The following is a 16,883-nucleotide window of genomic DNA, read 5'->3' on the forward strand; positions in this document are numbered from 1 at the left end:
CAGAATGTACAACACACACACAGCAATTATTCACAGAGACCTGAACCTGCGTACCTTCATCAGCACAGCGCTGTCACTCAATCACAATCTGTTCCTCTCTCCCTCTCTCTCTGCCTCACTCTGAAACAAATAAGAGCTGAAAGAAATTAATAATTCATCCACACGCATCCACAGACATGAAATAACTGAATATAAATAATCTACACACACATGACATTAACATTTCTTACATGGGTTTTATTGGATCTGAAAGCCAGGGTAACGTACAAATAGAAAATGATTCCTCGGTTATGACACTTGAAACACTCTGAGTAGACAACAGAGGGCAGCAAAGGCACATTAAAGGCACCGTAGGTCAGAGTTACAGTGACATCTAGTGGACAAGGCATGCATTTACCTAACTCTAACATTAGCCAAAGGCAGAAAAGTGTGACATGCAGCTGCAGCTAATTAAAAAAAATAAATTCTAATACAGTATATGGCCCTAAGTCTGTATCATCCATTTCATTCTTTTTATTTGGATATTACACAGTGTGTGAACCTTAAAGTAACCGAATCCACTCTTTATAAGTGGTGTCTACAGACCTATGGACATACAGCGTATATTATAATGGAGTAATAATGGGAAAACGCTGACCCTCAGTTTGTCTAGTTTCTAAATCACTTCTGTCCATTTTACAAAAGTATAAAAAATAAAGCCACTCCATGAAACATAAATATGAATATTAATATTTATAAAGATGCTGACGGTACCAGCACCTAATGGCCATCTGTCGTGGTCCCTTCCGCATGTCTACATTCATCTGGACAAGCCAAGCACCACGCCACAGTCATATTGTGGGCTCTATATTCTTCAAAAGGCTGGATGTGTCCTTCATCCTGAGGAGGGAAAGAGAGTAAATGTGAGTCTTGAATAGAAAGAATCGCCAGCTTTTTCCATTACACTACACTGACTCTACTCCTCACAAAACACTGGGAAAGACTCAGAATGAAGACATACAGAACTGCACTTACATGCTGGCTATTCTCTCCAGCCTCTCCTTAATACTTTCCTAAAAAACATAAAAATAAAAATAAAGAGAGAAAAACATGTACAAAACATTTAAAGGGTCACTGTGCACTGCCAGAGGTCAAGCAGGGGTCAATTCACTGTAAATAAACAGTGGTGGTGATAGGAACCAGGGGTCCCTCGTGGCTTGATGCAGTCGTGTGCATGGACGGAAGGATAAAAGCTCACCTCAGGTGATGATGCTGGAAGGCTCATAGGAGTGGTACTGTCCAATTCTGGTCGCCCCACCAGTGTGGAAATACTTATGGGCCCTTTAACTGGGTCTAAAACTAGAGACGAGCGTAAAAGTACAACACAATGTAGAGTATTTAACATTTAAATATACAACTCATGTAATACATCAGATAGGAACTGCATTGATTAGAGAAGCATTCTGACACACAGGAACCATGGGTCACCATCATTTTATCATGTATCCAGAACCAGCACAAACCACTAGCACCTACAGCACATCAGTTCTCAGCTCACTCTACAGAACACTGAATAATACATATCTTCAATGCACACAGAGTTGAAGTGGAGGGCATGAACCACTCTCACCTGTCTCTTCAGTGGAGTGTCTCTTCTCGTGTGGAACAATAACCCCTTCACTTGTTCTCGGTGGATCCTGCACAGATGGAAGGACAGAGAACTAGGTCTGTGTGATACATATGAGTTGATATTTTATGTCTGTAATGTGGCGTGTAAAATGAGTACACAGTCAATATTTATTTATTTATTTATTTTAATTTTCTCCATGAGCTGAATTCTGGCCACAATGTAAATGAAGTACTTGGATGACTGCTCTTTGTTTTCCAGGGCGCTGGATTTTGTAGCATTAGAGCACACTGTAGTGTGGTCACTTCATTATTATTATTATTATAATTATTATTAAATTACATTTTTAAATCTGTATTAATCTATTTGTTTTGTTTCTTGCGTTTCACTGCATCACTTCTCACTCACTGACTGGCTGACTGACTGACCGACTCACTCACTGACCGACTCACTCACTGACCGACTCACTCACTGACTCACTGACCGACTGACTCACTGACTCACTCGTGTATGTGTGTGTGTGTGAGACAGAGAGAGAGAGACAGAGAGAGGGAGACAGAGAGAGAGAGAGAGAGAGAGAGAGACCTGTGCTGTGTTGAGGGTCAGCCTGGTCTCCAGCAGCAGGACTCTGCTCTGCAGGTTCTCCCAGTCACTGCGCTCTATTGTGATCTTCCCAGACATGTTCTTCTCCAGAGCCTGTAGCCTGGCATCCAGCAGAGTCAGCTGCTGCCCCAGCCTCAGCACACAGTCCTGCAGACCTGCCTCCACGGCCCTCAGCATGCTCTCTGACACACCTCCCTTCAGGAGAACATACACCAAGGTGTGAGTGCTATATTTTTCATTATTAACAACAATACGTTTGCATGAGATTGGAAAAAAACACAGACACAGAACTTTAAAGCACCTTAAAGAAATAATCACTTAAAAACAAACTTCCACTGTTAATTGCAATGATCACATTTGTCACCACTGAAGGACGTAACGCTGTGTGTATTACTGGTTTATTTTCCACAGATGTTCTCACAGATTGTAGGTGACCAGCGCAGACGGCAGATGGTGCATTTCCCAGTGGAACACACACAGACGCAGAGCATGAATGAAAGGAGGTGGTGATGGAGCTAATGTGCAGATGGAAATCCATACACATCCTCACCATATGAGCAGCAGGGCGAGGGCTGGTACTGACACAAGCCTCTTTTCCTTCCTCTCTCTGCTCCTCCTCCTCTTCCTCTTCCTCTTCCTCCTTCTGCTGAGGCGGCTCGTCTGAGGAGAGGCTGAACTGTGGAGAGCTGTAGCCCAAGTGTCTCTCCACCAACGGCCGGCTCAGATAAACCTGCACAACAGACAACACTCAGAACACAACACCGACATTACACTGACACCTAGTGGCCAGCAAGGATCAGACATTAGATGTGAAACCTTGTTTAACCATGGGAACCCTAATGTGGGGGACCCACTCTATGGAGCATAACCTATGCTCACAGAAGATGAGCATAGTCTTCATCTTATGAGAGTTGCACCGGTAAAATATAATAAATAAATAAGACAGGCACTTTCATAATGATTGTTTGCGACTGATGGCAGTAAAAATGTATTGCTCCTGAGACTCACGGTCTGAGCTGGCGTCCTCTTGGTGTTCCTGTGAGTCGGCGATTCCGTGGACTTCGAATCACTGCGAGAGAGCAGTCTTCTTTTGGGAGGACTAACAAACTGCAAGGCGAAGCTAAGTTAAACCACCGACCGGAACTGAATCGTTTTCTTATATTTAGAAGTGAAAAATCAAGCCACACGGTCATTACCTTGGTTCCTTTGGTGAGCTGCTTGTGTTTCTCCAGGACGAAGCCAATAATGTCACAGAGAAGGCCGGCCTTCCTCTCTGCGAATCCGAACTGGAGGAACTGCTGCTTGGTCAGAAGGGGTTTATAACTGAAAAGATCACGGAGAACCTGAAAGAGACACAAAATTCAGCATTTCTTGTAAACTCAAGGGTCACCTGGAGGAAACCCACACAGACACAGGGAGAACACAGCAGATTCCTCACAGTCACCCGGAGAAAACCCACGCAGACACAGAGAGAACACACCACACTCCTCACAGACAGTCACCCAAAGGAAACCCACACAGACACTGGGAGAACACACCACACTCCTCACAGACACAGGGAGAACACACCACACTCCTCACAGACAGTCACCTGGAGGAACCTCCAGGCCCCTGAAGCTGTGCGACACCTACCTGCTGCGCCACCGTGCCGCCCTGCTTTTCTACATGTATACTGTATATATACACACAGAGTGAATCAATGTCCCAGGACACCCTTTTATTTCAGAAACGAAATGAAAAATGCCATTTCTCAATACCCAAACGAGTAACGGGGAAGGGGCCTATTTTTTAGACTATGCCTAGAACATGGCTGCCATCTTGAAAGCCACCATATTGATTCAAGGGCAAATTTTACCAATGGGAAGGTGGTCATGTAGCATATCAAAGAAGACCAGAATTGTCTCAGAAATTGACTGCCGCAATCAGATTTACAGTATCTCTTGTGGTTCACAAATGATCAACACTGAAATATCAAAACTGTTGTTGTTTGTTACGAACATATCCTAAAAGACAGGCCCCTCCCCCATTACTCACTGGGGGAATTCAGAGATGTCATTTTCCCTTCTACTTCTGAAGTATAAGGGCATCCTGAGACTTTTGACTCTTTTGTTTTTATTGTAATTGGTTTATTAACCTTTATTGATTGATAGATGGATTAACTGATTGGCTAGCTGTACGAACACTGCTATGTATCTGATTGCATTCAGCCTACGAACTTTAACTGCGGTCTAAAGTTTCGAGAAGTGGCCTGGGGACCGTCACTGAACAATCACAGAACTGTGTATCAATTATCAATAAAATGATGGTATTCTACACTACGCAAGGACTCTAAAAGAAGATCAAAACCTGCATCCCGTTCTGGAAATAGAGGAGACAATGCGGGGAACGACCAAGAATAATCACAGGAAGGAGCTTAATAGAAACAATCCGCTTCGGCGCACGGGAGGAAGGCAGGAATGGAAGGTATGACAGCTCTGCTAAATGTCGCTTTCCTGTTACAACGACTTTAATTCAGAGCAAATGCCTCCATTGCCCTCTGCAGCTTTCTGGACGTGGTGATGGCATATAGCGTCCCGCTGGGCTTCTCTCTCTGAGCTGGGAGTACGGCCAAAACCTCGTACGCCTTCCACACAGGGTCAGTGAACAGGAGAGCGCTCTGGTAAACACAGCAGCTCATCTGCTTCACTCGCAGCGAAACGCAGCTCATATCTGACGGCTTGGACCAACATGAAAAACTATTTCGCTTCCTCCGAGAGCTGAAACCAGTAATTACTCTGATGCAGGCTGTCTGCAGGGAGCTGGAGAGGAGCGAGTGGAGCTGGATGGAGACGTAGGCCACAGATGCTCCACATCACTCCGCTCTCTGGGAGAGACTTCTGGTTTAGATAAGCGTGTTAAGACTTCCCAGCGCATGGACAAGGCCGTGGGGTTGAAGATAAGGCTCTTAAGACTGATGACAAAACTAAGCCTGAGCAGAGAAAGTCCTGCAATCAGTGCCAGGAATGAACCGCACAGATATGATGCTTTCATCTTTCATTCAGTGAAACACAGAGAGTAAAAAACTAACGAGTCTAGTTTTGATTCTTGGCAGATTTATTGAAATCGAGGGACATATTATGAACATAAAATAACTTAATGTGGGGGTCTGGAGCTTTTACCAAAACCAAGAAACCAGTCCGTTTTCAGTGGGCTGCCCAAGTTAGAAAATAAAAGTAATTAATTAATTCATTCATTCATTATCTGTAACCCTTATCCAGTTCAGGGTCGCAGTGGGTCCAGAGCCTACCTGGAATCACTGGGCGCAAGGCAGGAATACATCCTGGAGGGGGTGCCAGTCCTTCACAGGGCAACACACACATTCACTCACACACTCACACCTACGGACACTTTTGAGTCACCAATCCACTTACCAACATGTGTTTTTGGACTGTGGGAGGAAACCGGAGCACCCGGAGGAAACCCACACAGACACAGAGAGAACACACCACACTCCTCACAGACAGTCACCCGGAGGAAACCCACACAGACACAGAGAGAACACACCACACTCCTCACAGACAGTCACCCGGAGGAAACCCACGCAGACACAGAGAGAACACACCTCACTCCTCACAGACAGTCACCTGGAGGAAACCCACACAGACACAGAGAGAACACACCACACTCCTCACAGACAGTCACCCGGAGGAAACCCACACAGACACAGAGAGAACACACCACACTCCTCACAGACAGTCACCCGGAGGAAACCCACGCAGACACAGAGAGAACACACCTCACTCCTCACAGACAGTCACCTGGAGGAAACCCACACAGACACAGAGAGAACACACCACACTCCTCACAGACAGTCACCCGGAGGAAACCCACACAGACACAGAGAGAACACACCTCACTCCTCACAGACAGTCACCCGGAGGAAACCCACACAGACACAGAGAGAACACACCACACTCCTCACAGACAGTCACCCGGAGGAAACCCACGCAGACACAGGGAGAACACACCACACTCCTCACAGACAGTCACCCGGAGGAAACCCACGCAGACACAGAGAGAACACACCTCACTCCTCACAGACAGTCACCTGGAGGAAACCCACACAGACACAGAGAGAACACACCACACTCCTCACAGACAGTCACCCGGAGGAAACCCACACAGACACAGAGAGAACACACCACACTCCTCACAGACAGTCACCCGGAGGAAACCCACGCAGACACAGGGAGAACACACCACACTCCTCACAGACAGTCACCCGGAGGAAACCCACGCAGAAACAGGGAGAACACACCACACTCCTAAAAGACAGTCACCCGGAGGAAACCCACACAGACACAGGGAGAACACACCACACTCCTCACAGACAGTCACCCGGAGGAAACCCACGCAGACACAGAGAGAACACACCACACTCCTCACAGACAGTCACCCGGAGGAAACCCACACAGACACAGGGAGAACACACCACACTCCTCACAGACAGTCACCCGGAGGAAACCCACGCAGACACAGAGAGAACACACCACACTCCTCACAGACAGTCACCCGGAGGAAACCCACACAGACACAGGGAGAACACACCACACTCCTCACAGACAGTCACCCGGAGGAAACCCACGCAGACACAGAGAGAACACACCACACTCCTCACAGACAGTCACGCGGAGGAAACCCACGCAGACACAGGGAGAACACACCACACTCCTCACAGACAGTCACCCGGAGCGGGAATCGAACCCACAACCTCCAGGCCCCTGGAGCTGTAATTCTGATTCTTAATTAGTGTTCAGACACTTTTGAAGTGCTCCGCCCCCTTGTCTGAGTCTATCCAATCACAGCACTGGGTCCGTGTTTATGTGAGGACGCAAAGACAATGTAAAACTGACCAAAACAGACACAACGGGGAAATAAGGGCACTGAGTAAAAACGGAGAAGAAAGAGAACAGAGTAAAAACGGCTAAAATCCAGAGCCACTGCTCCCCGCTCCTCACTGCTGCGTGAACAGGTGTTTCACTAAGACCCCACAACTGCCAAAGAGACTGGGAGAATATGTCCACTTCAATTCAGTGAACCTCATACCATCCAATGTTCATTTTCACACTGGAATAACCCCTGTTTCAGGATTTAACCTAAAAACCAAGCCATACTTTTCCACTCCCAGAACTGAGTTGGAGAACCACGCTCAGCTTTGGATCTGGAATTCCTCAAAACAAAGCAGAATTCCTCTCTCCTGGTCAGACTGCAGCAACTGGAACCATTTTAGCAGGTTATTAATTAGCATCGGAGTACGGTGGGTATAAGGGACTCCCCGCTATCAGGAAATGAACGCTGCTATTTCCTTCCCCAAGAGAGCGTCAGGGAGCACATGAGGACGTGTGGCTGATGAAGGCAAAATCATGAAGGATCCTAGCAGTCAATAACAGATAATAAAAGGCAACATACTCGCTGATAAAAAGGAGGCCTGCTGCTCTTCAATAAAACGGAAAATTACCAGCTAAGAGTTTCAGCGTAATGATTCCAAGAGACCACATCCTGAACGCATTTAGAACGAGGACTCGGCTGGAACTGCAAGAGGTCTGCGAGTGAAAACACAGCTCAACTTTTCACACGAAGATTGGGGACCTACGTTTAAATAAATAAATAAAGAGCGATGTTCAGTGTTATTACATAATCACTCAATCTCAGCTATTCATTCATTCATTCATTCATTATCTGTAACCCTTATCCAGTTCAGGGTCGCGGTGGGTACAGAGCCTACCTGGAATCATTGGGCGCAAGGCGGGAACACACCCTGGAGGGGGCGCCAGTCCTTCACAGGGCAACACACACACACACTCACACATTCACTCACACACTCACACCTACGGACACTTTTGAGTCACCAATCCACCTACCAACGTGTGTTTTTGGACTGTGGGAGGAAACCGGAGCACCCGGAGGAAACCCACGCAGACACAGAGAGAACACACCACACTCCTCACAGACAGTCACCCGGAGGAAACCCACGCAGACACAGGGAGTACACACCACACTCCTCACAGACAGTCACCCGGAGGAAACCCACGCAGACACAGGGAGAACTCTCAGCTATTTTACAAAGCTTTTAATACAGTTACTGAAGCCGACTGCACTCACTTTTGTCAGTCATTAATTTGTGTTGTAATAAGCAGAGCGTGAAATGGTTGCCCTTTCTTCCATTCTTCCCGTTCCACCGCGGCTCGAGCGGCTGCCGTTCCGTCCGCTCTCCTCTGTTTATCACGTCGCCGGTGTTATGCATGCGTCCGATGTGTTAAACAAAGCCAAGTGTTCTTAGATTCTTATTTTCTTAAAGAAAGAGTCAGAGTCGGACACTGGGATTTTTCCCAAACTGGAATATAAAGTGTTTACGGTTCCTCTGATTAAACACAACAGGTCTCAGCTCTCAGGGCTCCACACTCCCTCAGCTGTAGATTTACACCAGGGACGACAACAGCAAACCCAGAAGAACCCCACGCAGACACACAGTGACCCGAGGATCTAAGTGAAGGCGCTGAAACCCTGGAGCTGAGGCCCCTGTGCACATCGTTTCCACATTGTTCTGCCTTTCACTTCGTTCACTGTGTCGTTGGTCTGTAACTTACTCACACAGAGATTAGAGAAAAGACATAGGCTTTGAGTAATTCAGCCCACTACAATACATTACAATCCCTATGGTGTGGAGATCAGGGGTAAGCTGGGAAAAAAAAAAAGAGAGAGAGAGAGAGAGAGAGAGAACACGAGACAGAATGAGAGGTAGACAGAGAGAGAGACAGAGAACAACAGAGAGCGAGAGAGAGACAGAGAGAGAGAGACAGAGAAAGAGAGAGAGAGGGAGAGAAAGAGAGAGAGAGAGAGAGAGAGAGAGAGAGAGAGAGAGAGGGAGAGAAAGAGAGAGAGAGAGAGAGAGAGAGAGAGAGAGAGAGGGAGAGAAAGAGAGAGAGAGAGAGGGAGAGAGAGGGAGAGAGAGAGAGAGAGAACAAGTGACAGAGAGAGAGACAGAGAGAACGAGAGACAGAGCGAGAGAGAGAGAGAGAATGAGAGAGACTGAGAGAGAGAGACAGTGAGAGAGAACTAGAGACAGAGCGAGAGAGAGAATGAGAGAGAGAGAGAGAGAGAGAGAGAGAGAGAGGGAGAGAAAGAGAGAGAGAGAGAGAGGGAGAGAAAGAGAGAGAGAGAACAAGTGACAGAGAGAGAGAGAGAGAGAGAGAGAATGAGAGAGACTGAGAGAGAGAGACAGTGAGAGAGAACTAGAGACAGAGCGAGAGAGAGAATGAGAAAGAAAGAGAGACAGAGAGGAGAGAGAGAGAGAAAGAGAGACAGAGAGGAGAGAGAGAGAGGGAGAGAAAGAGAGAGCAATAGAGAGTGATAGAGAGAGAATTACAGAATGAGAGGTAGACAGAGAACGAGAGAGAGAGAGAGAGAGAAAGAGAGAATGAGAGAGATAGAGAGAACAAGAGAAAGAGAGAGAGAGAAAGAGAGAATGAGAGAGAGAAAGAGAGAACAAGGGAGAGAGATAGAGAGAGAAAGAGAGAACAAGAGAGAGAGAGAGAGAGAGAGAGAGAGAGAGAGAGAGAGAAACACTCAGAGGTCTGGGACATTCCATAAGTAAAAGACACCTTGTAAACGGTCTCGACGAAGCTCAGGTCACTCTTTCCCGTGAGCTCCATGCCATTCTCCACCAGATGTTCAGCCACAGCTGGAGAGAAGGAAGTGAAGGCGAAGCTCACGATGGGCAGACACGAGCTAGGGTCTCCTTTAGCCAGCCTGGTACAGAGACACAACAGAAAACAAAACAGAGCTGGTTCTTTAACCGAGTCAAAGACGCCAAAAAACATGTGTGGGTGAAAAAACAAAGTGTCTGCTAGCAATCTTCTGCTTGTCCTTCTGAAGACAAACGCAATCCTCTTTCCTGGACCCTGCTCCTCACTTCAGAGCCAAGCTTATCCCCGACGGGATGCGCCGTTAGTTGCGTCACATTTCAAAACTGCATCTTGGAGCATCTGATGTGCAGCTCTGGGACGGAGCAGGGTAAAGTAGTAAAGTAAAGTGTTGCCCTGACCTCCTCCAACACTGTGGAAATATACACTTCAAACAATATACTTTCATTTTGATATGAGAACAAAACTACAGTGAATGCAGCTACTATTTTAAACAAAGTCAAAAACCCAATTATGTCAAAGAAATGGAGCCAGAAACGTTGAAAGTTTTCTTAATTCTATGAAAAATGATAGATTATTTAATTTTTGTTTGTGTCATTAACATAAAGCTGTCACAGAGCACAAGGGAAATGTTTCGTATTAAATTTCAGCTGGTTGTGAATAAACAGACGCGAACATATTGGCGTTCCAGACATCCACCGAGTCTGGAGCAGGTGGTTCTGTTTACAGCAGCTCATCACTGATGAGAATGAGATCAAGAACAACTGTCAATCTGATTTCCTGAGAGAGTCACCAGACTCTTAGCCCTTCAGCATCTTCACATTACACAATTACACACTCGTAACAACTTACTTTCCCCAGTCTTAACTACAGCGTAATACTCCACAATGAACATGCAGTCAGAGTGCAGCTCATGAGCTTTACACCCACTCTGGCCCTCAGTGTTTTATTCTATTGGCTATGCTTTGCTATAGTGGGTATGCAAACTAAAATCAATTATAGAATCATTCATTCATTGGTCCAGAGCCTACCTGGAATCATTGGGCGCAAGGCGGGAATACACACTGGAGGGGGAACCAGTCCTTCACAGGGCAACACACACATACACACTCACACCTGCGGACACTTGAGTCGCCAATCCACCTACCAACGTGTGTTTTTGGACTGTGGGAGGAAACCGGAGCACCCGGAGGAAACCCACGCAGACACAGGGAGAACACACCACACTCCTCACAGACAGTCACCCGGAGGAAACCCACGCAGACACAGGGAGAACACACCACACTCCTCACAGACAGTCACCCGGAGGAAACCCACGCAGACACAGGGAGAACACACCACACTCCTCACAGACAGTCACCCGGTGGAAACCCACGCAGACACAGGGAGAACACACCACACTCCTCACAGACAGTCACCCGGTGGAAACCCACGCAGACACAGGGAGAACACACCACACTCCTCACAGACAGTCACCCGGAGGAAACCCACGCAGACACAGGGAGAACACACCACACTCCTCACAGACAGTCACCCGGTGGAAACCCACGCAGACACAGGGAGAACACACCACACTCCTCACAGACAGTCACCCGGAGGAAACCCACGCAGACACAGGGAGAACACACCACACTCCTCACAGACAGTCACCCGGTGGAAACCCACGCAGACACAGGGAGAACACACCACACTCCTCACAGACAGTCACCCGGTGGAAACCCACGCAGACACAGGGAGAACACACCACACTCCTCACAGACAGTCACCCGGAGGAAACCCACGCAGACACAGGGAGAACACACCACACTCCTCACAGACAGTCACCCGGTGGAAACCCACGCAGACACAGGGAGAACACACCACACTCCTCACAGACAGTCACCCGGTGGAAACCCACGCAGACACAGGGAGAACACACCACACTCCTCACAGACAGTCACCCGGTGGAAACCCACGCAGACACAGGGAGAACACACCACACTCCTCACAGACAGTCACCCGGAGGAAACCCACACAGACACAGGGAGAACACACCACACTCCTCACAGACAGTCACCCGGAGGAAACCCACGCAGACACAGAGAGAACACACCACACTCCTCACAGACAGTCACCCGGAGGAAACCCACGCAGACACAGGGAGAACACACCACACTCCTCACAGACAGTCACCCGGTGGAAACCCACGCAGACACAGGGAGAACACACCACACTCCTCACAGACAGTCACCCGTAGGAAACCCACGCAGACACAGGGAGAACACACCACACTCCTCACAGACAGTCACCCGGTGGAAACCCACACAGACACAGGGAGAACACACCACACTCCTCACAGACAGTCACCCGGAGGAAACCCACGCAGACACAGGGAGAACACACCACACTCCTCACAGACAGTCACCCGGAGGAAACCCACGCAGACACAGGGAGAACACACCACACTCCTCACAGACAGTCACCCGGTGGAAACCCACGCAGACACAGGGAGAACACACCAACTCCTCACAGACAGTCACCCGGAGGAAACTAGCGGACACAGAGAGAACACACCACACTCCTCACAGACAGTCACCCGGAGGAAACCCACGCGGACACAGAGAGAACACACCACACTCCTCACAGACAGTCACCCGGAGGAAACCCACGCAGACACAGGGAGAACACACCACACTCCTCACAGACAGTCACCCGGAGGAAACCCACGCAGACACAGGGAGAACACACCACACTCCTCACAGACAGTCACCCGGAGGAAACCCACGCAGACACAGGGAGAACACACCACACTCCTCACAGACAGTCACCCGGTGGAAACCCACGCAGACACAGGGAGAACACACCACACTCCTCACAGACAGTCACCCGGTGGAAACCCACGCAGACACAGGGAGAACACACCACACTCCTCACAGAAAGTCACCCGTAGGAAACCCACGCAGACACAGGGAGAACACACCACACTCCTCACAGACAGTCACCCGGTGGAAACCCACGCAGACACAGGGAGAACACACCACACTCCTCACAGACAGTCACCCGGAGGAAACCCACGCAGATACAGGGAGAACACACCACACTCCTCACAGACAGTCACCCGGAGGAAACCCACGCAGACACAGGGAGAACACACCACACTCCTCACAGACAGTCACCCGGTGGAAACCCACGCAGACACAGGGAGAACACACCACACTCCTCACAGACAGTCACCCGGAGGAAACCCACGCAGACACAGGGAGAACACACCACACTCCTCACAGACAGTCACCTGGTGGAAACCCACGCAGACACAGGGAGAACACACCACACTCCTCACAGACAGTCACCCGGAGGAAACCCACGCAGACACAGGGAGAACACACCACACTCCTCACAGACAGTCACCCGTAGGAAACCCACGCAGACACAGGGAGAACACACCACACTCCTCACAGACAGTCACCCGGTGGAAACCCACGCAGACACAGGGAGAACACACCACACTCCTCACAGACAGTCACCCGGAGGAAACCCACGCAGACACAGGGAGAACACACCACACTCCTCACAGACAGTCACCCGGAGGAAACCCACGCAGACACAGGGAGAACACACCACACTCCTCACAGACAGTCACCCGGTGGAAACCCACGCAGACACAGGGAGAACACACCACACTCCTCACAGACAGTCACCCGGAGGAAACCCACGCAGACACAGGGAGAACACACCACACTCCTCACAGACAGTCACCCGTAGGAAACCCACGCAGACACAGGGAGAACACACCACACTCCTCACAGACAGTCACCCGGTGGAAACCCACGCAGACACAGGGAGAACACACCACACTCCTCACAGACAGTCACCCGGAGGAAACCCACGCAGACACAGGGAGAACACACCACACTCCTCACAGACAGTCACCCGGAGGAAACCCACGCAGACACAGGGAGAACACACCACACTCCTCACAGACAGTCACCCGGTGGAAACCCACGCAGACACAGGGAGAACACACCACACTCCTCACAGACAGTCACCCGGAGGAAACCCACGCAGACACAGGGAGAACACACCACACTCCTCACAGACAGTCACCCGGTGGAAACCCACGCAGACACAGGGAGAACACACCACACTCCTCACAGACAGTCACCCGGTGGAAACCCACGCAGACACAGGGAGAACACACCACACTCCTCACAGACAGTCACCCGTAGGAAACCCACGCAGACACAGGGAGAACACACCACACTCCTCACAGACAGTCACCCGGTGGAAACCCACGCAGACACAGGGAGAACACACCACACTCCTCACAGACAGTCACCCGGAGGAAACCCACGCAGACACAGGGAGAACACACCACACTCCTCACAGACAGTCACCCGGAGGAAACCCACGCAGACACAGGGAGAACACACCACACTCCTCACAGACAGTCACCCGGTGGAAACCCACGCAGACACAGGGAGAACACACCACACTCCTCACAGACAGTCACCCGGAGGAAACCCACGCAGACACAGGGAGAACACACCACACTCCTCACAGACAGTCACCCGGTGGAAACCCACGCAGACACAGGGAGAACACACCACACTCCTCACAGACAGTCACCCGGAGGAAACCCACGCAGACACAGGGAGAACACACCACACTCCTCACAGACAGTCACCCGGTGGAAACCCACGCAGACACAGGGAGAACACACCACACTCCTCACAGACAGTCACCCGGAGGACACCCACGCAGACACAGGGAGAACACACCACACTCCTCACAGACAGTCACCTGGTGGAAACCCACGCAGACACAGGGAGAACACACCACACTCCTCACAGACAGTCACCCGGAGGAAACCCACGCAGACACAGGGAGAACACACCACACTCCTCACAGACAGTCACCCGTAGGAAACCCACGCAGACACAGGGAGAACACACCACACTCCTCACAGACAGTCACCCGGTGGAAACCCACGCAGACACAGGGAGAACACACCACACTCCTCACAGACAGTCACCCGGAGGAAACCCACGCAGACACAGGGAGAACACACCACACTCCTCACAGACAGTCACCCGTAGGAAACCCACGCAGACACAGGGAGAACACACCACACTCCTCACAGACAGTCACCCGGTGGAAACCCACGCAGACACAGGGAGAACACACCACACTCCTCACAGACAGTCACCCGGAGGAAACCCACGCAGACACAGGGAGAACACACCACACTCCTCACAGACAGTCACCCGGAGGAAACCCACGCAGACACAGGGAGAACACACCACACTCCTCACAGACAGTCACCCGGTGGAAACCCACGCAGACACAGGGAGAACACACCACACTCTTCACAGACAGTCACCCGGAGGAAACCCACGCAGACACAGGGAGGACACACCACACTCCTCACAGACAGTCACCCGGAGGAAACCCACGCAGACACAGGGAGGACACACCACACTCCTCACAGACAGTCACCCGGAGGAAACCCACGCAGACACAGGGAGAACACACCACACTCCTCACAGAAAGTCACCCGGAGGAAACCCACGCAGACACAGGGAGGACACACCACACTCCTCACAGACAGTCACCCGGAGGAAACCCACGCAGACACAGGGAGAACACACCACACTCCTCACAGACAGTCACCCGGAGGAAACCCACCCACGTTCTCCCTATTTACAGGTCTGTTAATCAAAAGCTTTGAAGCTGTAATCTGAACTGTTTCTTCCAGGAGGCACGTGAACAGACTAGCGCTGAAAATACATACACTCTTTCTTTGAGCTTCCTCCTACACTTAGTGTCTTTTGCAGCCAATGCCCATACATATTTCAACCTTAGAAACAGCAAACTACATTCAGAATTTACTGCTCATTTTGTAGAAACACTATTTATTATAAATTAAGCAAAAAAAGAAAGAATATATATAGTATTGTGCACAAGTCTCTGCCTGTAGTTGATGTGTAATTAAACTACTTTAGTAGAACTGATTAAACCAGGGACACCTATAAGACAAGGATGGGGAAATGAGAAACTCATACCCGCTGTAGTCCACTTCTCTGGGGTATTTCAGAAACCTGAGGGAGGTCTGCAGCTTCCTGAGGGCTCCTTTCACATCACCTGTGGCCATCTTACCGCTTTCAGAGACAAAATCACATCAGTTGACATTAGGAGCTGTGTTAAAGGACCCCAGGCTGTAAACACGTCTATGACCAGGACACGACAATAACTCTAAAGCACAGAACCCTGCATTGTTTTCATATTTCCGCCACGTACCTGTGCAGCAACGGCCAGAGACAAACACACTTTAACTAAAACGACTTAGCTTCCGTATTTAAACATAAAATAAGGCATATGGAGAACTCTGTATCTAGATAAAACGTCAACGTAACGGACTTTGCATAACGTTTTCCATCGCGGTGTCAGTTATCGTCCACACCTTCCTCCCACAGCGATAGCACAGATATTTGGAGATACGTATCAAAAATGTATAAACTATCCTCTTTATATTGAGTGAATATTTCCCACTGTTGCTTTGTTTTCATAATATATTTTTTTAATTTTTCATCTCGTTTCCGTCCGTTGCTGTTTGTAAGTGCGCGCCTATGGCAACAGCTTTTATTCCACATCCGCACTTTCGCTAGAAACTAGGGCTCGATTCTAATCCGCTACCTAATGACTACGTAGTGCACTTGTATCTCACGAAGCAGTATTTTCTCTCGTTAGCCAGATATCCTATGGCCAGTGTCAAGCCTATTAAACAGCTAAAGACCTTTATACTTTATACAATCTTATTTTATGATTATAATTAATTAAATTATTATGTAGCTAGATCATTTGTAACCTCCAGGTGAGATGGCTGCTGGTCAATAAAATAAATCAAAGTATTTTTGTAATTTTCAAGAATTTGTAGATGTAGAGTACAAAGTATTTTTAACAAACAACTTAAAATGCTTTCATTTCTATAATACTTTATCTTATTATTAATAATA

The 16,883-nt window shown here is 49.0% G+C and overlaps 1 protein-coding gene across 1 annotated transcript; it reads right to left on the reverse strand.

Moving 5' to 3' along the window:
• Positions 1-236: 236 nt before the first annotated feature.
• cep44 (centrosomal protein 44) lies at positions 237-16,542 on the reverse strand. Its single transcript, XM_066679238.1, has 11 exons — positions 16,168-16,542; positions 15,933-16,028; positions 9,850-9,997; positions 3,406-3,552; positions 3,218-3,316; positions 2,760-2,939; positions 2,192-2,404; positions 1,610-1,676; positions 1,238-1,338; positions 1,015-1,052; positions 237-879 (listed from the first exon to the last, which is right to left on the reverse strand). The coding sequence occupies exons 2-11, from the start codon at positions 16,019-16,021 to the stop codon at positions 831-833; spliced, it is 1,131 nt and encodes a 376-aa protein (XP_066535335.1). The 5' UTR covers positions 16,022-16,028; positions 16,168-16,542; the 3' UTR covers positions 237-830.
• Positions 16,543-16,883: the final 341 nt, after the last annotated feature.

Source organism: Hoplias malabaricus, chromosome 8, assembly GCF_029633855.1.
Source record: "Hoplias malabaricus isolate fHopMal1 chromosome 8, fHopMal1.hap1, whole genome shotgun sequence".
NCBI classification, from domain to species: domain Eukaryota; kingdom Metazoa; phylum Chordata; class Actinopteri; order Characiformes; family Erythrinidae; genus Hoplias; species Hoplias malabaricus.

Excerpts from the sequence above, each read along its gene's own strand:
- cep44 (XM_066679238.1), bottom strand. The coding sequence starts at position 16,021 with ATGGCCACAGGTGATGTGAAAGGAGCCCTCAGGAAGCTGCAGACCTCC. Across the intron at positions 3,553-9,849 it reads TCGTCGAGACCGTTTACAAG|GTTCTCCGTGATCTTTTCAG; the intron begins GTGTCTTTTACT and ends TGTCTCTTTCAG. Across the intron at positions 3,317-3,405 it reads AGCTCACCAAAGGAACCAAG|TTTGTTAGTCCTCCCAAAAG; the intron begins GTAATGACCGTG and ends TTCGCCTTGCAG.